The 23,587-nt window shown below is 41.1% G+C and overlaps 1 protein-coding gene and 1 long non-coding RNA gene across 4 annotated transcripts in view; both read right to left on the bottom strand.

The window, feature by feature from the left end:
- Positions 1-11,780: 11,780 nt before the first annotated feature.
- On the bottom strand, positions 11,781-19,128 carry LOC116827198 (uncharacterized). Its single transcript, XR_004374241.2, has 3 exons — positions 18,997-19,128; positions 14,619-14,800; positions 11,781-14,133 (listed from the first exon to the last, which is right to left on the bottom strand). It is a non-coding gene; the product is annotated as an uncharacterized LOC116827198 (long non-coding RNA).
- Positions 19,129-19,407: 279 nt separating this feature from the next.
- Positions 19,408-23,587, bottom strand: part of LNPK (lunapark, ER junction formation factor) — an 81,768-nt gene continuing 77,588 nt past the window's right edge. For 2 of the 3 annotated variants that reach the window (XM_032784533.2, XM_032784534.2), the window contains exon 13: positions 19,408-20,394. In XM_032784533.2, coding sequence (XP_032640424.1) covers positions 20,195-20,394 — 200 coding nt within the window. In that variant the 3' untranslated portion in view covers positions 19,408-20,194. The remainder of the gene's footprint in view (positions 20,395-23,587) is intronic. The other variant, XM_032784535.2, reaches the window with a different exon arrangement.

The following is a 23,587-nucleotide window of genomic DNA, read 5'->3' as shown; positions in this document are numbered from 1 at the left end:
ATCAATTGAGATTATTGTGTGTGACATACCCAGGGTAAAATCTAGAGCGGTGAATAGCTGTGACTGTCACCTCTTCCTTTTAACCTGCAGTGCCCTTTACACTGCTTTACTGTTGTTGCCTTCATTTCAGGACTGCTCACAAGCAGTCTCCAGCATGTAAGTTACTCCCAGCTATGTCTGCTAAGACTGCAACCTTCCAGCCTGAAGGTGACCCCAACACCTTCCAGGCCCAGATTTCTCCCAGAAACATATATCTTGTACTCCCCAGCCCTCCCCTGGAAAGTACAATCTCATATAAAGTCCATTGTTTCATTAATAGAAATTATATGCACAAATCCTGTTATTCCCAAATGGAGTTTCCCAAACCCTTCAATCCAAATACATTGGTTTAGATAAAACAATAAAACAAGTTGATTAACTGAAAAGAAAATCTTAAGTGAACACAGGTAATAAGACCGAAAAGTCAGAAATGGTTACAAGAAAAATAAAAAAATAAATAACTAATGTCTAACAAACTATGATAAATTCAAAGTGAAGTTTTTCTCATCACATGCTCTCAGCAGTTTTACTGGCCAGGACCCCTTCTTCTGTGTGATGGCTGCTTCCTTTGTTCCTTCTGGTGTAGTGCCTCAATGGATATTGAGTGAGAAAGGAGGAGAGGTTCTTTGGGGTGTTTCCCCTTTCTTTTTATAGTCCTCTTCCCCCTTTGATAAGCATCTCCAGCTGGGATCATGGCAACAAGCAGTCTGTGTGGATGGGAATCCCATGCTGTTTCTTTGCTAAAATGTAGACTTTTCACCCCACACCCCCTTTCCTGCCAAAGAATGGCTATTTAACAGATAACGACCCATTGACTGTGTTTAAATTGGCTGAGGTGTCAGCTTGCCCTTTGTCTCTGAGGAACAGGTTTGGCCTGGGACATGTTTTAGTAATGTCAGAGTGAAATCTTATAACTCTACATACAATGTTGCTATACATATTTTACCAGGACAATGACCGCATATTATGAGTTTTCAAATGATACCTCACATGGCATGCTTTGTACAAAGATTATTACAATGTGTGCAAGGAGTGAATATGGGTACAAATTATTACTATTATTTAATATCTCCTAGAGGACAGTTTTATAAAGCTTCACACTTAACACCCAGATATGTCCACTCCTAGGCAGTTGCCGAAAACAGCTGCCTTCAAAGACTCATTGTTTTACATAAATGCAAATGTGGATTTATTTTGCTCAGTTTCCCAAGGGTTGCATCCCTCCTTGTGTGTTCTATCCTATCCCGAGTCCTTCAGCTTATCATCAGCGTGCTTTGTCTTTAGTTTCATTTTTGTCACCACCCTCCCCTTTAGGTGGTGCCCTGCACCCACTGGCTTATGGGTAGGGCCCTACCAAATTCAAGGTCCATTTTTGTCAATTTCCTGCTCATGGGATTTTAAAAATAATAAATTTCATAGTTTCAGATATTTAAATCTGCAATTTCATGGTATTGTAACCATAGGGGTCCCAACCAAAAACCAGGGTCATGGGGGGAGAGGTTGAAAGGGTAGCGTAGGGGGTCACAGTATTGCCATCCTTACTTCTGTGCTGCTGCCTTCAGAGCTGGGCAGCCTGAGGGTAGCTTCTGGACAGGTGCAGTACCGCCACCACTACCAGCAGTGCAAAAGGGTTGCAATACCATACCATGCCACCCTCACTTCTGTGCTACTGCTGGTAGCAGGGCTGCCTTCAGAGCTGGACTTCCAGCCAACAGCCACAGAGCTTACTGCAGATTTCCAGAGATGGGTCTGATCCAACCTCAGGAGTGACCTGTGCAGAGGAAGAGGAAGTCCAGGACTAGCAGCTGGAGCCCAGCGCACACTAGGAGCCCTCGGCTGGGGCACCATCACCCTGTTCCTCCCCAGTGCTTGGTAGTTAAATGGGCCTTGAGTTGCCTGTGTGTGAGAGACCACAACACCCCCCTGACCATGAGGCCCTGAGCAGTTGCCTAGTGGCCCACCTGTAAGGCCAGCCCCACCCCTGGGGCATTTTTCAGAGCCAGGAGTATGATAGAGTCCTACTTACGGATTATTCATCTGTGCACAGCTGCAGGATCCAGCTCTTAGAGTTGATACTGTAAATACTTACATATGAGCTGTGTATTATGCACAGCAAGTAGTAGATCTGAGGTAACAATAAAGAAGTGTCTTATATAAAGGTGTGCCTAGGCTACTTACTGTGCATTGAATGTAAATGTTTTATTTTCTTTCTGCAGATGTTAAGCACCCAGGGGCAGCTCCAGGCACCAGCACACCAAGCGCATGCTTGGGATGGCAAGCGGGGGGGGGAGGGGGAGGCACTCTGCTGGTCGCTGCGAGGACGGCAGGCAGGTTGCCTTTGGCAGCATGCCTGTGAAGGGTCCGCTGGTCCCGCAGCTTTGGCGGACCTCCCGTAGGCATGCTGCCGAATCCGCGGGACCAGGGACCTGCTGTGCTTGGGGCGGCAAAATACCTAGAGCCGCCCCTGTAAGCACCAAAGTTATTTGAAACACTGTGGAAAGGGGACAAGTTTGGATGGGTTTGAGGTTAAAGTTCTGGACTAGAATTCAGGGGGTCTGGATTCAGTTCACAGTTGTGTCAAACTCCAAACCTCTATTGAAGTTGATGAGAATTTTGCAATTGAGTTGAATACAACAAGGATTTCACTCAGTGTGTGACCTTGGACAAGTCACTTCTCTCTCTGTGCCTTAGTTCCCAATCTTCCACTTGTACAATGTATCGCTTTCAACCAGTCTTTGTTGTGTTGATTTAGAATATAAGATTTTCAGGGCAGAGACTGTCTTAATATGGGTTTGCATAGTGACTAGCATGATGGGCTCTCATTTTGGTTGGGGAATTTAGGTGCTTCTGTCTAATAAAGTATTTGACAGCCATCACTGAAAAGAATGTTCAACACAGTTCACATGTGCCTGTAATGCTGAATGCCCAACTGGTGAAGGAACAGGCGGCTCAGGAGACTGATAATGGGATTTACTTCTAGATCATCACTTTGAATTTTGTCCATGACAGTAGTGATAGAAAGGCACTGACAGTTATTCAGTTGCTTGTTTAAAATGACCTGGTGATCTCAGCCTAATTCTTAGTGGACAGGTGTCCACAGTATAGAAGCCACCCCTGGCACTCATTTTAGAAATGTCTAGAAACTGTTAACTCTTTGAGGCAGGTCTAGCTTGTTATGTGTTTATACAGTACCTAACACAGAAGCACTAGGACCAAGAGGCGCTATCACAATACAAAAATAGGTTAGGGAAGGAATGGACACAGACATTAAACTAGCTTCCTCCTGGTTTGCGCAGGTTAAAGATGAGACGTTGCTGTGGCAGCTCATAGTGCCCCCGTCTATGTTTTTCTTCAGTTGATCATTGAGTCCTAAACATTACTTAAAAAATGAAATTCACCTAAAAATAAATAGGAATTGGTCTTTGGAAACGTAAGGCCTTATCCTGCAAACACTTGTGTACGAGTAACTTGACTCACGTGAATCATCCCATTCAAGGCATACTCGGGCAGCTAAAGTTGCAAGTGTACGTGCTTGCAGGATTGGCCCCTTAGCTGGGAACCAGAGTATGGATAACACTATAGAGCTTTTCACTGTATTGGAACAATAGCATTAAATAGCCTAGAAAATTACCTCTCTCAGAAAACAGTATTGCAACAACATGCCAACTGCACAGGAGCAAGAGCTCACATCTTTCTGCTACTGAACTATGTTAATTTAAAAGCCAGGATTCTCTTGAAAAAGAATTCACCCTCACATTTTGTAAATCAGAAAGTTTCCCAAGATTGCATCCATTTCTGCATTTGCAAAATATATTTAACTTAGAAGCATCCTTTTTTTCCTGACATAATTGCTTACAAGAGGAAAGCTAAAACACAATCTCAAGTGTAGTAAAGGTAATTGCTGCACTTTCTGCTCATGTCATGTTGATGTATTACTATGGATCAAAGGTCACAGTTCTGTACTCATACATTATCAAATTTGAAAGAGCAATATTCGGTTCTGACCAACCTTTAAACTGTTCACAATGTGTGTGAAAATAGATGGAAGGCTGCCTTGGGTTTAGAAAAAAATAAACCCCATGTTTCGGAAGCTGAGAGGTCAATGAGCCAGACTGAGAGGGTTAGATGGCAGTACTATGAATCTAATACTCTCTTAGATTATCAATGAGATGCAGTGCAATGATCACAAGCTAAAACGGCTACGCTAATGAAAATGAAACAGTCTACAAAAATTAGGTGTTACAGGCCTGTGACACAGGGCAGAACCTTGTGGACAATAATGCAGAAATAAGAGCATAAATCACCATTTAGAGACAATAAAACTGATAATACCTACCCTGAAATGTTTACATGTCTATTGAAAGGAATATCCCAGGACAGAAGTCTGCAGCGTCACAGTGCTGTACTTTCTTGGGAAGTTCCACTAAATAATCAAGGCAGGTGAGGTTCTTGAATGCCCCTGCCCCATCACGCACACAAAATGGAGTAGTTTTTTCCCCATCCTTACCTTAGAGGGTAGGGAGCTGTTCATGTCATGATCCAACAATTTTCACTATTGTTTGCTGTACAGATACATTGGTCTTATTAGAATCTACTCAACCCTGAACAATTTCTGTATTCTACCTATACCTCCAATGCAATGGCAGTGGTGCGGGATGGGGAAGTCAAGGGGAAAACCCCATAACTGTGTCAATAGCACATATAGTCATTTTAAGACATGAGATCTAATTGTATTTGATCACACACAATTAGAGGAGAATGGATTATTAATAAAGAACCACATCACCCCAGAAAGAGACCACAGATAATGTGAAACCATTGAAAGGGGAACTAAATATATGTGCCTACGAAAAATGTGGGCAAATCCCTTATTTTGTAGCACAGATAACTATTAAGCACGTACAGTGCATCAGCTTTGTTTCAACTATAACCATAATTCAGATCAGATAAAACTTTCAATGGCCTTTCCAGAATCATTGTTCCTACAGTAAAATGACAGAAAAAGGAAAACACACATTTATACAGTGGACTAAATAATTCTACCAAGCTATGCATAGGGGGATAGAAAGCAGTGTGGCTGGCCCAGGCCAGGTGACTCAGACTCATGGGGTTCAGACATAGGGGCTGTTTCATTGTTATGTAGAATTCTGAGCTCAGGGGTCCCAGAGATTGGCCTCCAGCCCAACCCTAGAAGTCTACATAGCAATGGAACAGCCCCACAGCCCGAGCCCCACCAGCCCACATCTGCTGGCAGAAGCATGTAGGCTGACAAGATAGCAAGTGTCAAAAATTGGGCCAGGAGGTGAGGGTAATAGGTGCCTATGTGAGAAAAAGACCCAAGAATCGGGACTCTCGCTATAAAATCGGGACATCTGGTCACCTTATGAGCATAGGCCAGCCATGTTTTTTTTTTCTTTGCTGTGTAGACATAACCTAAGGGGGGACTGCTCTGGGCTACCTGAGCCTGAAGGTACCCTGAGCTTTGTTGGGGCCTGATAGAGGACTGGTGTTCCCTATAGAAAGCCAGAGAGGAACAGGAAATAGGGAGAGCCGGCTAGCTAGGCTGGGCAGGGGAGATGAAAGTGATACATTATACGGAAAGCAGGCTAGAAAACGTGGACAGAGAAAGTATTGAGGACAACTTGATGCAAACAAGGAAAAAGAAAAGGGTAGATTCTGTAGAACCAGCAGAAGGAACAGCAAGTGGGCAGGACGGAATGGGACATGCAGAAAGTGATACAGTAAAAATCCCTCGCTAAGGACATAACGCTAGGGGATGTCGGCTCCTGAGGATTGCAGAGTGGGTAAAAAGTGTTGGAGATATAATAAAAGCTAGGAAACTACCTGGTGGAGACTTGTCAGCAGAGTTCAAAACCAAAGAACAAGTAGGGAAGCTCCTTAAAAGAAAGGTGCTAGGAAAACTGAAAATAAGCTGTCAGTTCTCTGTTCCCAATTGAAATGAGAGGGGTAGTATATGGTGTGCCACTTGAAATGTCAGAAGAGGAAATAATGCCAGGAGTTGGTGAAGATGAGCGGATATATGCTAAGAGGCTAATCAGCAGAATAGGAGGTGATAGCAAGCCCCCCACAGTTATGCTGGTTACATTTAAGACAAGGACAGATCTAGATTCTCCAGATTATCTGATACCCTAAAAGTTACTAAGATGTATATACCTCCTCCACTGGAATGCTCTAGGTGTCAAAGGTTTGGTCAAACAGGAAATAATTGCAAAGGGAAATTAACGTGCAGCAAGTGTAGAGGTAACTATTCATACGATGGATTGTGAGGAAGGGTCAGAATAAAAATGTTGTAGCTGTGGAGGAAGACACAGCTCAGCATATGGAGGATGTATTGAGGCAAAGCAAGCTAGAAAAATACAAAAAACTAAAATCATTAATAACTTCTCAGACGCAGAAGCTGCTAGGAAACACCTTAAAGGAAAGAAAAGGAGGAAAAAAGAAAATTCAAGGTGAGGACAGGGATTACAAAGCAACAAATTTCTGGGAAGAAGGCAGTGAAGGACATCAGGGTAAAAGCAGATGACATGCTACTTATAGAAATAGAGAGGCGTTGCATTTATGACTGAAGTCATAAATTGTACTTCTCAGACAGGAAAGAAAACGGAAAATGAGAATTATAGGTAAAGCTGCTGAAAAAAACCTACAAGAGAGCAACCTATCAGCAGAATAGTTTCCTAAGTGAAGGAAGTATTCAAAGTTAAGAGAATGGGTATGACTATTTTTTAGCTGGAATGCACATAGCATTATAGCACATGGGCGGGAATTAAAAACCCATATTATTGATATGCATATTATACCAAGCTTTGTTGTCATACCAGACACTTGGCTAATACAAAAAACTATGGATATGGCATAGATAGATATGACAAAGAAATAGGACAGTGCATGGGCATCTGTACCCTTGTTAAGGAGAACCAGAACTACCTTGAAATAGATGTTAAAAAGCTAAATCTCAAGTATAATGCTGTTGATACACTGACACAAAACTCCTCTGCATCTCTTAGACCACATAATGCTTCTAACCCATGCAGAAAACTAGAGGCTACAGAACTGAAGGAATTAATTGCAGATGTCACACTCCCATACATTATCTGCAGTGATCTGAACAGACACAAAAGATTGTGGGGAAACAGGACAAATGGTAAGAATGGAAAGTGACTGGAGAATTTTTTTTGAAGATAATGTAGCAATATTAAATGATGGAACACCTACTAGGTTCAATGCAGCGGATGGAAACCTCTCTTGCCTAGAGCTGAGAATAGCTTCTAGTAACATAGCAAGCAAATGCTGCTGGGAAATTTACAAAGAGGGGGGAATGGGTATGTTAATTACATACCCACGAAAAGGAAATACTGAAGACAATACCACCCTCACACCTGGAACCTAAAAAAAGCAAATTGGAAACTCTTTAGACACAAAAGTGAAGAATATGTGGGCAAGCAGTGTATAAGTGAGCATATTTTGGAATTCTGTAGTAATATTACCAAGGAAATTATGAAGAGACAGCCTGGCTATTCCTAGGATACCAACTTTAATTAAAGATAGGAAAGGTGTACCGTAGTGGAACAAGGAATCTGACAAGGTAGTTAAGGGAAGGAACAAGGCTTATAAGAAAGCAAAAAAAACTACACTAAATGGTGAAGAGTTAAATTACATATAAAAAAAGTAAGGTAGTTGCACAGCTGGCTATAAAAAGGACAAAAAGAAAAGCTGGAGGCAATACTATGGAAAAATAAATAAAAATACCAATACATCAGAGGTATACAAGCAACTCTGGAAAATGAACGGAATAAAGCGTGAAAGCAACACAATACCAAGCCTTGTGGTGAAAGGCCATGGAGAAAATAAGCTCCAGCAAAGAAAAAGTGGAAAATCTGACCACTGTGCTTGAAAAAGTCAGTAAATACAAGAATTGGAGGATAGAAATTAGGGAAAGGAAAAGAACATCCCTTAATGATAATTCTGAGATGAAGAGCTGAGAGGCGGATGTTGGATATTATTTTAAATGAAAATTTCAGTGTGAGGGAACCTCAAAAAGTGAAAATAAGGAGGAAAAGCACTGCCCCAAGCAAGGACGAAATAAGCTTTGAAATGCTCCAACACGTAGGTGACAAAAGCCTGAAGGTAATACTAAAATTATACAATAGCATATGGAGAAAAGGGGAAATACCTGAAACGTCATTATTGTTTCAGTGAGGAAACCAGGCAAGATGCACTGCAGGTCTTTAGACATACAAGCCAACTGCCCGCACAGCGTGTTTTGGTAAAATGGAGGAAAAAATGGTGACAGAGATTAGTAGCCTACTTAGAAGGAAAAAGGTTCATAGATGGAAGTGGGTTCAGAAGAGGTAGGAGTGCAACTGACCACATTGCAGAGACACAGAAGAAAAAGAAAGAGATTACATGATAGTGACCTTCCTGGACATAGGAAAAAAACCTACGTGTTATGGAGAGAGGGATTATTATATAAACTGAAAACCGTGGGCATTGTATGAAGAACGTACATATGGATCAGGGATTTCCTAAGCAAAAGAACTATGCAAGTCCAAGAAGGGAAAGCCTTTTTCCAATGTATATCCCATTACAAATGGAACTCCATATGGGATTGTCATTAGCCCATTCTGTTTAACATCATGATAACGATCTTCCAAAGGGGATGAGTGCAGGAATAGGCATGACATTATTTGCTGATGACTGTGCCATATGGACCAAAAGCTGAAACCTTGAAAGTGCCACCAAACGAGTCAAAGATGTCCTTCAGGGGAATACAGAAAGAGGAAGCAAACGTGCGGCTTCAAGTTCTCCATTGATAAAGCTAAGGTAGTGATCTTCACAACTCAGAAGATTAAAAAAGACATACAATTATATCTATATGACTAGCAGATAAGCAGGGGCGGCTCTAGGTATTTCGTCACCCCAAGCACGGCAGGCAGGCTGCCTTCAGCAGCTTGCCTGTGGGAGGTCCCCAGTCCTGCGGATTCGGCGGCAGCCTGCAGGAGGTCCGCCAAAGCTGCGAGACCAGCGGACCCTCTGCAGGCATGCTGCCAAAGGCAACCTGCCTGGCGCCCTCGCGGCAACTGGCAGAGCGCTCTCCGCGGCTTGCCGCCCCCAGGCACGCGCTTGACTTGCTGGTGCCTGGAGCCGTCCCTGCAGATAAGGATAGTGAAAAAGTACAAATTCCTGGCTATAATATTTGATAACAAGCTCATTTGGATGGAGCTTATTGCAAATATTATAGATAAGTGCAAAGGAAGAATCAACTTACTTAAAAGTACATCTGAAATCTCCTGGAGAGCAGATAAAAAACAAAACCAGTGATAAGGCTATGCAGAGTGCTAATCACAACTATTAGTGAGTATGGTTGCCAGGCCTATAGGTCAGCATCAAAAACCAATCTGAGAAATCTAGACTCCATCCAAGTTTAGGCATTGTGTATAGCAAATAGTGCCTTCATTACTGTGCCTGTGCATGTAATGCCTATCACGTTTAGAATGAAGCTCCTAGACTTACCTTTTATGCCAAAGTACTAGGTAGTAGTGATGACAACACACTGAGCTAATATATACTGATTGCTGAGAATTAAGTGGAGAGCGGGTAGGACAAAAACTCAAAAATCCTCCAGGTAAGTAGGGTAAATAAGTGGATAAAAGGAGCTCAATGAAAAGAAAAGCTTGAAAGAGGCCACAATCAATAGCTATGGGAAACCATCCCCCTCCCCTTAGATAGACATAGAATTATATAATAATAAAATAAACAGGAGAAAAATAACGATACATGATATAGCAAATCAATACATCTGTGTCAGATGAATACTGTAAGCGTACATATGGTACTGTATGTAATGATGGTTCCAAACAGGAAGGAACAGGGAGAGTGGGAACAGCTTTGTGTGCGCCTGCATTCAGACTCAAGAAAGCTATAAGCTAATAGGGATATTGACAGCACTAATTTGGCCCTTAGATGTCGAGTCAGACAGGACAGCCATGGCAGCTGATTCCTTATCAGGGCTGCAGTCACTATACAATGGCAAGTCTGACAGCAGAAACAGTATACTTAATAAAATATTACTGCTAACAACTGAATTGGCACAACTGGATAAGACCATAGTAAAAGCATGGCTTCTGGTGCATATAGAGACAGCTGGTAATGAACTGGCCAATAGGCAAAAAATCCCATTAAACATGAATGAATTGACCTAGAGATCCCCTTAAGTAAACTGGAATTTAAACACTTCATCAAAAATGAGCCAAGGAAGGAGTGGCAAGAACTGTGGGCACATGAAATGAAAGGGAAAAAATTCCATGAAGTATGCTCAATAGTTGAAAATGTTAATGTTATTCAAAGCCCTGAGAGGAAGAGTGAAGTGGTTTTAATTCAGAATTTTAACAGGGCATTGGGGATTAAAGTAGTAATCTATTTCTAATCAACAAGCATAAGGATGGACTATAAGAAACATGTAATGTCCAGGGAACGATAGATCATCTCTTATGGAATTGTTAAGACTGGATCAGTGAAAGGAGATAGTCATACGGGAAAAAAAAAAAAAAAAAAAAAAAAAAAAAAAAAAAACTTAGAAACCTTAAAGTAACATTTTTTTCTTTGTAACACCTATACAAAATACAAGGAAAATGGCTAGTCTGCAATTCTTTAAGAATACTGGGAAATTACAAAATCCAGTGAATGACGGTCATAGACTTAGGAAGTGAGTCTGCTGCACCACCCCCAAGGGCCAGGGAGAGGAAGCTTGGGAAACTGCAGAGAGTGAGAAAGACTCCTGGATGGAAGAAACAGCAGGAGAGTTTGGAGGCAGAGCCAGAAGGCTGAGCTCCAGCCTGGGAGAGACAACTGAGTTCTGTTTTGACTGTTTCTAACCTGAGTGGAATGAGTGAAAGGCACATCAAAGGGACCAGGAAGAAGAACTGCTCAAGACGCAGAAGGAGGGCCATTAGTTAAGAGGGAAGGGTTTGGGTCTAGTGGGCCACTGGAGACTGTGAGCAAGATTCAATAAGTAGATCCCACCCAGGAGGTGTAATTTTATTTGAAATATCGTGGGCTGTGTAGTTCTTAAGAAGTCTAGATCAGGAGGAAAGAAAGGCAAGGTGCTTCTCTGGCCATATGGAGGCAGCTGACTCTACTACATAGAACAACTGAGCTTCACTGAAATATACCAGATCTCAACAGGTAAGCAAAAGCTTAACATTTTTGCAGATTGCAATCCACAGAAACTAAGAGAGACAGAGGTATTTCATGGTAAGGCACATTTACTTTGATGATACATTCAGCGCATGTGCTGGCAGATCCCTTTGCAATTGACTTTATTGGGGCTCCATTTGAGCACAGACGTTCACCTGTATATGATCCACTTGTATATAAGGACTGAGCGCCATAGCAAATCTGAATTACTTCTCTGTCCTGTTGAAAAATCCCATCTGATTAAAGCTATTGTTTATATAACATTCTTTGAATGCACAAAAACTCAGACTAATGCAATCTAAAGGCTATTACAGCAACATAACATATGTATAGTTTGGCCCAGTCGTATTTTCTATTCCTGTTTCTCTGGTTAGAGATATAGCTCAATAAATAAGTGTTTATTTACTGAAGTCCATACCATCATATATCCAGAATGTGTAATATAATTGACTTAACATTGCACTAGGAACCTTAACATTTGCATTTCTTGACTTTTTATCCTAAACCAGGCAACTTCAACATTATAGAAAAAAATCAATTAAAATTTGATTGTCTTGTTTTATTAGAAAAGTTCATATGCACAACATTAATAATTAAATGGCTCTAATTAGGCTTTAAATGAATTCACAGCTCATTAATGTGAATGGGAAGAAAAACTTTCCTCACTGAGCTGAATGGAGTGGGACAGCATAGAAGTCCAGTCTTCACTCTTCCAATTTTACCTGAGAGTCTTCTACAAGTTTAGGTTAATGGAAGAGATGCACATCCATTTTCTTTGGAAATGAGACACAACCAAATTTCATTTTTAAAGTTTAACTTTAAAATTTTACAGAATGCAACAAAACTGTTGAGAAACCTCACAAGTTCTTAGGATCTCCAGTTTTTACAACCTCAATTTTCTCTTATCCTGACTATCTAGAGATAATTTTGCTGGGTATATTTTAGTCAGCCAGTTGCAATCACCCTTGTGAAAGCTGTTCCAGCAAGGCAGGGAGAATGCCTAATGACAACACAAAAGGGGAAGGTTTTGTTAGGCTGTGCTGGAAAAATATTAGTGACTTCTTACTGAGCATGCTCCCAAACATAGCATGGAAGCTTATAACCATCTAACCAAATATTAGAAGTTTGCTTCTTTCAAATACAGTGCTCACTGTGCCTTGAAAAGGAGAGAAAATGCATATGATGGGAATTGTAGTTCATATAATGTACTACTATTGACCAAGAAATGTATCGGCTTCTATTAATTCTCTTTGCAGTCCTGCAGAATCTCTTTGCTGTTTTGGTATGTTCTGGAGTAATCCTGAAACATGCAAGTCTTATACTAGTGGCAGGCTTTATGCTGAGTAAAAAGCATGTTAGGATTAGAAATAGTATTTTATTTTTATTTTATTTTACAAATAAAGAGACTGATTGTAAAATGTTATTATATAACCCAGAGATGATTAAAGTACAATGAAGTGATTTAGGTTTTGCAGTGTTGCCAACTCAGGATTTTATCATGAGTCTTGAGAAACTTCATTTTTTAAACTGTCCTAATATTCTGGGGCCTATCTGACCTGACTGTGCACAAAAGTGTAAATTAGAATTTTCATGCCAAACCTGTGCACCTTCATACTTCATTCTCAAACGAGAATGAAATCAATCTTAACGCATTGGTTTTATCATCCTACCTGCTGTGTTTTTGTGCAGCAAACAAAGTCATTAAACAGGTAATGGGATCAGTTCGACCCCTCAATATTAATCAATAGGGAAAATGAAAGTACTACGCTACCAAGATCTTTGGAAGTCTCTTGGACCCCAAACAAGTACAAAAATTTAAATAGAACATAATAGTCAGACTCAGACTTTAAGGCCAGATGGGAACATCATGATCATCTAGTTTGATCTCCTGCACATTGCAAGCCACAGATCACCACCTATCCAATACTGGAATAGGGCAAAACCTCTGGCCGAGTTACTGGAGTCCTCAAATCATGATTTAAAGACTTCAAGTTACAGAGAATCCACCAATTAACATTAGTTTAAAGCTGAAAGTGACCCATACCCTACTCTTCAGAGGAAGGTGACCCCCCCCCCCCCCCCGGATCTCTGCCAATCTGACCTGGGGGAAAATTCCTTCCTGACCCCAAATATGGCGATCAGTTAGACCTTAAGCATGTGGGCACCATCAAGACCCCAAACACACAAAAATATTTAAATAAAACATAATAGTCAAACCACTGTCTCTTCTAAGTATTCTCAAGCTATAACGAGGACAACCAGTCAGTACTGGTTTTGTCTGTATAGCTGTTGCACTTTTAATGTAGCAAAAATGTCACTCAAAAGGTATTGGTGTCAGTTAGATCCCAAATTAATTACTGTACGTATTCTAACATCAGATAGAAATGATGATGATAAAAACTATGTTTTTTGTTTTTTCAAAAATGTGCCAAAAGGATCTCAGGGAACTGTGAGATGTCTGATAACCCTTGCCTCATGTATCATCACAGTTGTTCAGCAAATTGAGTTTCTTTGAAGATAACGCCGTCAAATTGAGTTTCTGGGACACCTATACTTGCTATGAAGAGCTTCTGGGGAAGCCATAATTGTCAGATATGTTTTCTGGCAAGCCCACATTTGACAGCTACTGTTGCTGGGGCAAAGAGTCATTGCATTGCACATGTACACTGCATGTCTGAATGCACACAGTGTTTGGATTTTGTTGAATTACACACAGCATAATAAATCCCTGAGTAATAAATCTCAGTGACCTGGATACCAAAATGGTGAAACCAATGGTGCAGGTAAGGAACACTGCAGCTGTGCCTCAGGCTTCCAGGGAAGCAGCATCTAGTGCGCTGGGTACTGAACCAGAGCCTAAGAAACCGGAAGATGTTACATCTGTTTCAGAGAATAAGACAGAAAAACACAACAAAAAATGTTCAAAGTAAAACCCCAAAGTAAAACCTGTGTACGTTCAGATCATGTCACCTGTCATTTGTTCACAGTGGTAGACCATTTACTGCCACTTTGCTGTTGCTATCTAGTTTCATTGTCTAAACCTCGGGTCAATTAGACCTCAACACCTGTATAGTGTATAGCATTTTTAAAATGTGTTTGATCATAGGGGCTCTCTCTTTCCCTTTTTAAATTGGGGATTTCCCTCTTCATGACTTGGCCCTCTGGACAGGTCACTGATATCATCCTCTCCCTCTAGGGTAAAAGTCTTTCTGGATCAGCTGTCCAGTGGCATTTCCAACGCTCCTGTGCCTGTTAGGGGAACCCCCTGCCCATCACATCGTGTTCCATTCCAGGGACCCTATAACAAGCAACGAAGATCTGTGCAGTCCTAACCCCTACTTCTGTTTCCATGTGCTTCTTCCTACTTTGCCCTCAGGTTTTCTTTCACCACAACTCTTCTAGGAGTGACCCTTCTTCCAGGGCTAGAACCACAGTGTTTATTCTCCCTCTTGGGTTTTCTCCTCCTCTTCTCTCTGCTCACACAGAGTTGCTGCAGACTCTCTCCCTGCGGCCCTCTTCCTCTGCAAACACTTCCCAGGCACTTTTGCTGACAATATGAGGAATTAATGGGCAAATTATTCAATGATGCCATTGGGACGGGGTAAAGTACAGTACTAAGATGACACAGAATATATCTACATCGCAATTAAACACATGCAGCTGACCCACGTCAGCAGACTCGCGCTCATGAGGCTCGGGCTGCGTAACTGCAGTGTAGATGTTCGGGTTCAGCCTGGAGCCCAGGTTCTGGGACCCCATGCGGGGAGAGGGTCTCAGGAACTTGAGTTCCAACCTGACCCTGAATGTCTACCCCACAACTTTACAGCCCTGCAGCCCAAGTCAGCTGCAGGTGTTTAATTGCAGCATAACTATACCCTAAGGGCTCCCCTTTTATCCCTGTAAGACACAAAGTAACTTGTAAAGAGGAGTTATTTTAACTTCCAATTTTCTTTCAGGATTCTCATTTTATAGAGATCAGAAATAACTGCATGATGGCAGCAACTGAAATATTTTTTATGAAATAAAAAATTTAAATTACAAAATAAAGGAGGCACAGAGTCAAAAACACATTAAAGGAGAGGTAGTTGTGTTTTTTGTACACCTGAAACTTACACCGGAACAACACAGCAATTAGGACTCTGGACTAATTACTTTTTGGTATTGAAAACTTTTAAGAAAAATTTCAAACAGCCAAAAGCCATTTTTTTCCAAGCTAAATATCAAAGATGTTTGAGCTTGTTTTTTTCAATGAAAACCCAAAAGCTTTCATTAAAAATTGACATTTCCCTTGCAAATATCAGTTTAAATGAAAAAGCCATTTTCCTTAAAAAAAATTTAAATGAAAAATTTCAACCAACTCTACTTTTTATAACTATACCTCCAACCTTCAGTTCCATGGATAGGCTGTGCATGCAGCCCTAACAATTACTATTTTAAGTAGTTCTAGGACACCAGATAAGTGCTCCATGAGAACAGCCACCTGCAAGAGGAATTAGGTACTTTGCATGCAAGGACCTAAATTTATGTCATTTTAACTTCTGAAACACTCTCAACATTCACCTGTTGGCCACTTCACTCACAAGGGTTATAACCAAAGTGAAAACAAAACCTTACCTGTAACAGTGCTAAAGGAAGCTAGAGAAAATGTATGTCTCAACTTGGTTAATTAATTTGTTATAATACCTTGAGCTTCCTTTCTGAAAAATAAGCTTTATATATACACAAGCCACTGAAATACAAGTAAAGCAGCAGATATAGGTATGCACTTGTACCAAGATAACACACTTGTGTTTTTAGATCACTTTCAGCCAAATAGTTCCTATAACACTTTACAAAAAATTAATTGATATTTTAGGATGGGAAATTTAGCATGTTGAACATATTACTAGTAAGATGTATGTGTATCCATCCCCTTTAGCACTTTGCTTGTATATTGTATCCCTTTTTTCCACGCTCTGGTCTGAGGCAGTACATTCTTAAGACAGAGACAGTTTCTCTTATTTGGAAGCACATTTTGGATGCCAGCATAGACTAAATCAATATCTGCATATTGTGTACATGTGCTAGTGAAACGACGTGAAGCCAGTCATATGACAAACATGTAGTATGTTGACTACCTCATCTGCACTCTGCCCACTGGGCCTACTTCTAACAATCCACAAGCCTCTTAAGGCAGCTGCAACTAACATGTTCCATAAAAATATTTCCCTGAAATATGGAGCTTCCCCTCAATAAAACCCCTGGTCAATGACAGGTTCAAGTTTGATATCTTTTTACCATGAAGGTCAAAAAATAGCATATAATTGAAAATGGAAAAATTACCAGCTTTCAAATGAAACTACTTCTGTCTCTCTCACTTGTCAATATATGAAATCTAAAATCATATTTACCAGAAAAGTACACTGGTTTTTGGGATAATTTAATCTATCCTCCTGAGGCGTACAATTTGATTAAAGAGAAACTGGTTTTGCAGACAGAAAGGCAAAAAAAAATGTTGTTTGCAGCACTGTTGTAGCCGTGTTGACCCCAAGATACGAGAAAGACAAGGTAGGTGAGAGAATATCTTTTATTGGACCGATTTCTGTTGGTGGACAGGACAAGCTTTCAAGGTTCACAGAGCTCTTCCTTAGGTCTGCAGAAGGTAGCAGAGTGTCCAAACTAAATATAAGGTGGGACAGATTGTTAAGCATAAGAGACATGCTGTACGAGACCACTTAAAATGGAGTAGAAAAATGTACCACGAAACTAACAATATACATCAATGATATTTTAATCCTCTGGACAGATGATCTGAACTCCCTCAGACTTCCACCACAACGACAACCACCACCACCACCACCATCCTCCAATGAACTCTCTGGAATACTCCAACTCTAGCATCAACTTCCTGGACACCACAATAAACTTCAGCAATGGAACACTACACACAACTATATACAAGAAACCCATAGATCACCATACTAATTGCCATACATCCAGTGACCACCCCAGATACACCAAGATATTTTATGTACAAACAGGCACTCAATTTTCTCAAAAGAGGAAGTCTAGGCTATACACCTAAACTCACTAAAAATCACCTCCACCGAACAAGGACTCGCCCACCAGAGAAGTAGATCATATCATGGAATGGCCACCAAATACCCTGTGAGAACCTGCTTCAATACAGAAAAAAAACCCTCTGACTGCACATCCCTAGATGTCACCTACCACCCCAAACCAGAACCCATACAGGGTATCAAATAATTACAGTTCATACTTGACAGGGACCACTTCCTGAAAGAAATTTTTCCCAAACCTCCTCTTGTAGCCTTCAAACAACTGCCCACCAGCCTGCCAAGCTCATCATCAAAAGCAAGCTTCCCACAGACCAGGACATACCAACTCAAAGTGGAACCAAACCCTACCAGCACAGACAGACACACAACCTGCAAGCCTGGACACAAAAACTGCTACGAGGATTAATTACTCCCCTCGCAAAACACAACTTTCAGGATCCATGGGTCCTACACATGCCTATCACAACATGTGGTGTACCTCATTCAGTACATCAAATGCCCCAACAACTACTATGTGGGTGAAACTACACCATCACAAAGCTCTCAAATGAACTCTTAGAAAAAATGATAAAAAAGACAAAGACAAAAACATTGCATCACCTGTCAGTGAACACTTTTCACAAAGCAATCACTCCATGTCTGACCTCTCAGTCCTCATCCTCAAAGGAAATCTGCATATCATCTTCAAAAGAGAGCCTGGAAATTTAAATTAGTAACTTTACTGAAAAACATGGACCTAACAGAGACACTGGCTGTATGGCTCATTATAACAATTTGTAACACGCACTACTGCCTGCTAACACTTAATTGCCCACTTCATTCTAAGTTGTCTCCTATAGCATGCATGGAACCCCTTATGCCTAACAATCTGTCCCAACTTCTATTTCATTTGGACACATTGGTTACCTTCTCCAGACCTGAAGAAGAGCTCGAAAGCTTGCCCCTTCTACAAACAGAAGTTGGCTCAATAAAAGATATTACCTCATGAAAATATTAATATTTTAACAATACTTGAAAATATTTTTTCTGTGCAACGAGGCACATGCAGAGTACATGATGGTGAGGAAGAGGTTTGACTGACAATTATTTGGGATGGCCTGCATTACTCTGTGTCAGATACAAATGGTTTATTCAGGCCATCCCAAACATGTCAGTAAGACTTCTAATATAAGAGAATACATAATAGTCATACATTCTGCATACACAAACCAATAAAGTATCACCACCTCTGAGGTGAAATGGGACATTAGCTTAACAGTGTAAAGCAACTAATTAAAACTCCAAGGATAATTTTAGGCAAGTAGAATATAACTAGCCAATATGGAAATTGGTTAGGCTGATGTGGATCAAAGTACTTTCCGCAAGTAGTACACAGAATTTTTAAAGACCACCAACTACCAGGATCTCTGTTTTACACGCCACTCTTAGGAGGGCAGCTCCAACAATAGAACCACTCAACGGTGCTACAAGGTTTTTGGTTTTTGTTTTTAAAACATAATGGCAGCTCTGCGGTAATCTGCTAAGTGGAAACAACTAAGGCCTTGTCTACAGTACCAGGATAAGTTGACTTAAGTTATGCTACTCCAGCTACTTGAATAACGTAGATCATATCATAGCTTAGGTCGACTTACTGTGGTGTCTACACCATGCTGCGTTGACAGGCGACGCTCTCCTGTCGACTTACCTTATTCTTCTCGGGGAGCTGGAGTACTGGAGTCGACTGGAGAGCGCTCTGTGGTCGATTTAGTAGGTCTTCACTAGACCCTCTAAATCGATTGCAGCGGCGTCGATCCCGGGTAAGGCTAGACATGGCCTTAATAATTCAATGTGCTGTTAACCAAAAAAATGGAATTGTAAATTAGGCTCATTTAGGAAAAAAAAAAAAAAAAAAAAGAGTGGAATGTACCAACATAATTCTACAAAAAGTTTCTAGGTTAATTACCAGCCCAGTTCAATTCTACCAACAAATTCACATAAGTACTAAAATACATGCTCTTTATAAAGCAAGTTGACATATTCCTTCAAGAGTCTCTGTTATAGTTGCTATATAGCACACAAAGTTTTCCCATGATTTCTGGAAGATACAAAGCAAATATTGCTGCTAGATAGTCTTTATTTTCCTTTAACAAAAAACACAAAGGCACAAAATTCACTTATATAATGTCATTATTATACAGGTATAAATAACGCTCAGTATTCAAGTACAATCAAGTGCAGAGACTTCCTATACCTTATGTAAACACAAACTAATTTTGTATATCATGTGCCTTCAGCCCATCTGCCAAAGGAGTTACCGTACAGCTTAGCGCTGTTTAACTGCATTCTGACAAAAAAGTTAAGACAATGATCAAGCTGTTACAGTTATAATGACACTTTCATACTGCTTTAGCTGAATGCCTAAAGACATTTTAGCCTGTAAACGTCTAGATATTTAAAAGTCACTCAGTCCATTTTAATGGGTAAACATTAAAAAAGAATACTAAAAATTCACAAAACCAAAACTCCACTAGACAAGTTTTTGCCAATTACTGTAGCTCATGTTCAATAACCTAAAACTTAGTATGCATTTGGTTAGTATGCAAATAGAAAATAAACCTGTAGTTAAATTTTAGTTTTCAAATATACAAAACTAAGCTAAAGCGACCTGTGATTGTGTTAGACTTCAACCAACTGTACATTCTGCAGGGCATTAGCTCATTGAAAGAATACATGCTTTATTGTCAATATCCAGTAGTGCACATAGCTTCGACGTACTGTGGTAGCGAGGCAGTCTGAGCTCAAGAGAGATTTTAATTTGTACTGTTTTCAAAAAGCCCACCTGAAGAGTAACAACTGGCATGAACAAAGCTAAAAGAACTAGCTACAGAAGGCACTTAAAGTACTTATTCTGCTTCTGGGACAGACTCATCACTTTGTTCAGCTGGAACAGCAGAATCAATTTTCGTAACTGAAGGTTCACTTTCATTAGTTGTTTCTTCTTTCACAACCTCTTCAGATAACTCAACCTCTTGCTTCTCAGTACACGATGCCTTACCATCTATCTGGTCAGCCTCAATAATATGTGTAACTTGTTCTATGAGTTCTGAGAAAAAAAATAAAATGATTAAATCCATCATTTGATCACTTCCAGAAATACTGAATACACAGTTGACGTTTGTAAGGAAGTGTAATAAACGTCTGTCTCAAATCTGGACTTAGAGTTCAACATCTGAGTGTTTACTGTGAATCTCCCCCAAGCTTATACCCAGCTTGGATTTTATCTCGCTGCCACCAACTAGGACTATTTAGGGTTCCTAGTTACCCTGAGTCACCCCAACCTTTCCCTGGGGGACCCCCAAGACCCAGAACCCCTGGGTCTCCCTATCTCAATGGGAAAACAAGCTCTTCCCCCTTGTCTCCTCGTTATCTGCTCCCCCGCTTCCCCCTCCCTTTTCCCTGGGTGAGCCTGGGCGATGCAGTACTTAACTCCTTGAAGGCAAAACAAAGAGGGAAATCACCCTCCCCCTGAGGCGATGCATTCAAATCTAGTAAAGCTAATATAAAGAGGTTTTCCACCCCCCCTTCCTGTAGCCTCACCGGAGAAACCCCAAAAACCTCAGCCAGGTTTTAAAAAAGAACTTTATATAAAAAGAAAGAAAATACAAAACAATATTACTGCATTAAGAGATCAATACAGGCTCTTGCTTATAAGAAAATATGAATAAACAGTCTGATTTAAAAGATATCCAAATTAAACCAGTCCAGCACATCAACACACATGTAAATACAACACAAAGCATATAACAGCCTATTTGCCTTGTTGCCTTTGTACTTACGCTTTGTAGGAGAAATTAGAAAGAAATAGGAGTTAGCAGGAAAGTTGTTTCCTCCATAGCTGGGAGAAACAAAAGACCTAGAGCACACAATTTCCGCCCCTGACTTTTAAAAAGTCCAGTTCTCTGATTGGTCCTCTGGTCAGGTGTTTGGTTCCCTTTGTTCACCCTTTATAGGCAAAGAAAATTAACCCTTACCTATCTACTTATAACAGGAAGTGTGGGACTTAGACTAACATTTTCTAATCACAGGTTTAGAGTACTGTCATTGTATAGAAGTTCTTTATAAATACCAGGACCAACTTGCAATGGGTTGATATTTCTCTAACGGTAAGGCCAAAAGTAAGAATTTGCAGAGTTTTGTGGGGGGGAGAGAAAAGTAGACAATGAGAGGAAGAGATATTGAAAATTCATAGCTATCAAGGTAGGCATTTATATATTCTAGCACATTTGATACAAGATTACATACAAGAACATTATTATAATTGCAAATTTAAGTACTCAAAAGTTAAGTATCAGAATTAAGGTTTCCCATGCAACCTTAATTCAGTACCCTTGTGCATATGCATTATGATATAGTCTTTAATTACATGTTCACATACCATTTTTTCCCCACAGGACCCTTGCCTCATTCCATGGACAGGACAGCCCTACTCTGGAACTGAATCAGAACTCGGCGATGAAGGAGGCTGTTTGTAGGACCCCTTGCAGCTTCTGCAAGAGATGAGGCAGCTCAAATTGAGCTGACTAGGATTTGATTTTTCTGTGTTCCCATATCATTTTTTCCACAGGACCCCTGCTTCATCTCTTGCAGAAGCTAGAAGGGGTGTAATATTTATAATACTGGAGGCAGGGGTGGATTAGGCCTGCCTATAACTATAGGCCCAACCCCTCAACTATGCAGGAGGAACCAATGAGCCCAGACTACAGTTGATTTCTGGGGATAACAAATGAAAAAACAGGCATGGGAGTGAAGTCAGAGGTAAAGAATAAGAGATTCAGAGGGGGACAACCCCAGACAGCACCCACTGCTTCTCTAAGGAGTTTAAGGAGTCAGTGGACACTGCACCCAGAGGAACTCTGCCCAAAGACGTGAGTGGAAAAGGGACCAAAAATAGGTCCCACAGTCACAGAACACCCCTCTGTCTAGCTTCCTCCTCCTGGAATGATGGATGGCCATCTTGGCCAGCACCAGGAAGAGGTTGATGAGGAGGTCCTGCAACTTTGTTGGGCCATGAATGCGGTGTGCATAGATCAGGAGGTGTTGGAAAAAATGTGGCCAGAACCAGCTCCTCCAGAGCCTCTTGCTGAGGAAGAGGGGCTGCAACTCGATGTACCCCACAGAGATATGCACCAGGGTCTCCTCCTCGTTGCAGAAGGGGCAGGTATCATGGGATTTCGTGAACTGCACCAGGTACATGCCTGTGATCACAGCTCTGCAGAGGAGCCACCAACTGATATCCCTGGCAGACTGTGGGACCAGAATGGAATATAGGCTGGCCCACCAGGGTTCCTCGCCCTCCCCTGGTGGCAGCAGGTCCTGCCACTTGGTATCATGGCAGGACATAAAGGTGAGGATGTGACAGTATGGAGCACGAGCACATACAGATGTTCTCTGGGCAGGGTTCGGAGGCAGCCTAGCTGGATGTTGTGCAGTTAGCTCAAGTAGCATGTTGGGAGTGGCTGGGAAGGCTTGCAGAATAAGGGTCCAATGATGAGTTTTGGAGGGGCAGAGGTGAGGGACTCACTTGAGAAAAGCGAGAGAAGCAGGAAGCAAGACTGCCCTCAGCTCCTGGAGTGCACAACAGGTGATGTGCAGGATGGAAAGCCCTATGCACTGGCCAACGGTTGCAGGGTCCACCTAGCCTCTCTGATCAGAGTCCAAGTGTGTTATGCATGAGGCAGGGGATGCAGGAAGAGAAAGAGTGGTCTCAGAGTTAAGAATGCTGCCTGGGAAAACACTGCATTCTATCCCTGCCTCTACACAAAGCTCCTGTGTAGTGCTAGGCAAGTCACTTAAACCAGCTTTTCACAGATGGTTATTAATTGTGTGTTTATTTTCTGTATGCACAACTTGAGATCCAGATTTGAGTCTGATTTGCAAGACTGAGCACTCACAGCTGCAACTGAAGTCACAGCTGTACTCTGCCATATGAACTGTTAAGCACTCTGAAAAAATCAGATCCTAGTCAGCTCAAGTTGAGCACTGAAAGTTAAGGTCAGAAGTGTCCACTAATCTCCAAGTTTCCCATCTCATCTCTCACAGGCGTTATGAACATACATTAATGTTTGTGATGTACATAGATACTATCGTGATGAGCACCACAGAAAGGCCCCCAAGCAAATCAATAATTTTGTCTTCAGAGGAGAGTTTCAATACCGCGCAGTAAAGGCATGGGGACACTAACTGAACAATGAGGAGAAAACAAAATATCTAATACTTCTCATTAGCTGGGCATCATT

This window comes from Chelonoidis abingdonii, chromosome 10 (assembly GCF_003597395.2).
Source record: "Chelonoidis abingdonii isolate Lonesome George chromosome 10, CheloAbing_2.0, whole genome shotgun sequence".
NCBI lineage: Eukaryota > Metazoa > Chordata > Testudines > Testudinidae > Chelonoidis > Chelonoidis abingdonii.
Note: the sequence above shows the minus strand (reverse complement) of the source record. Positions and strands in the feature narration are given on the sequence as shown.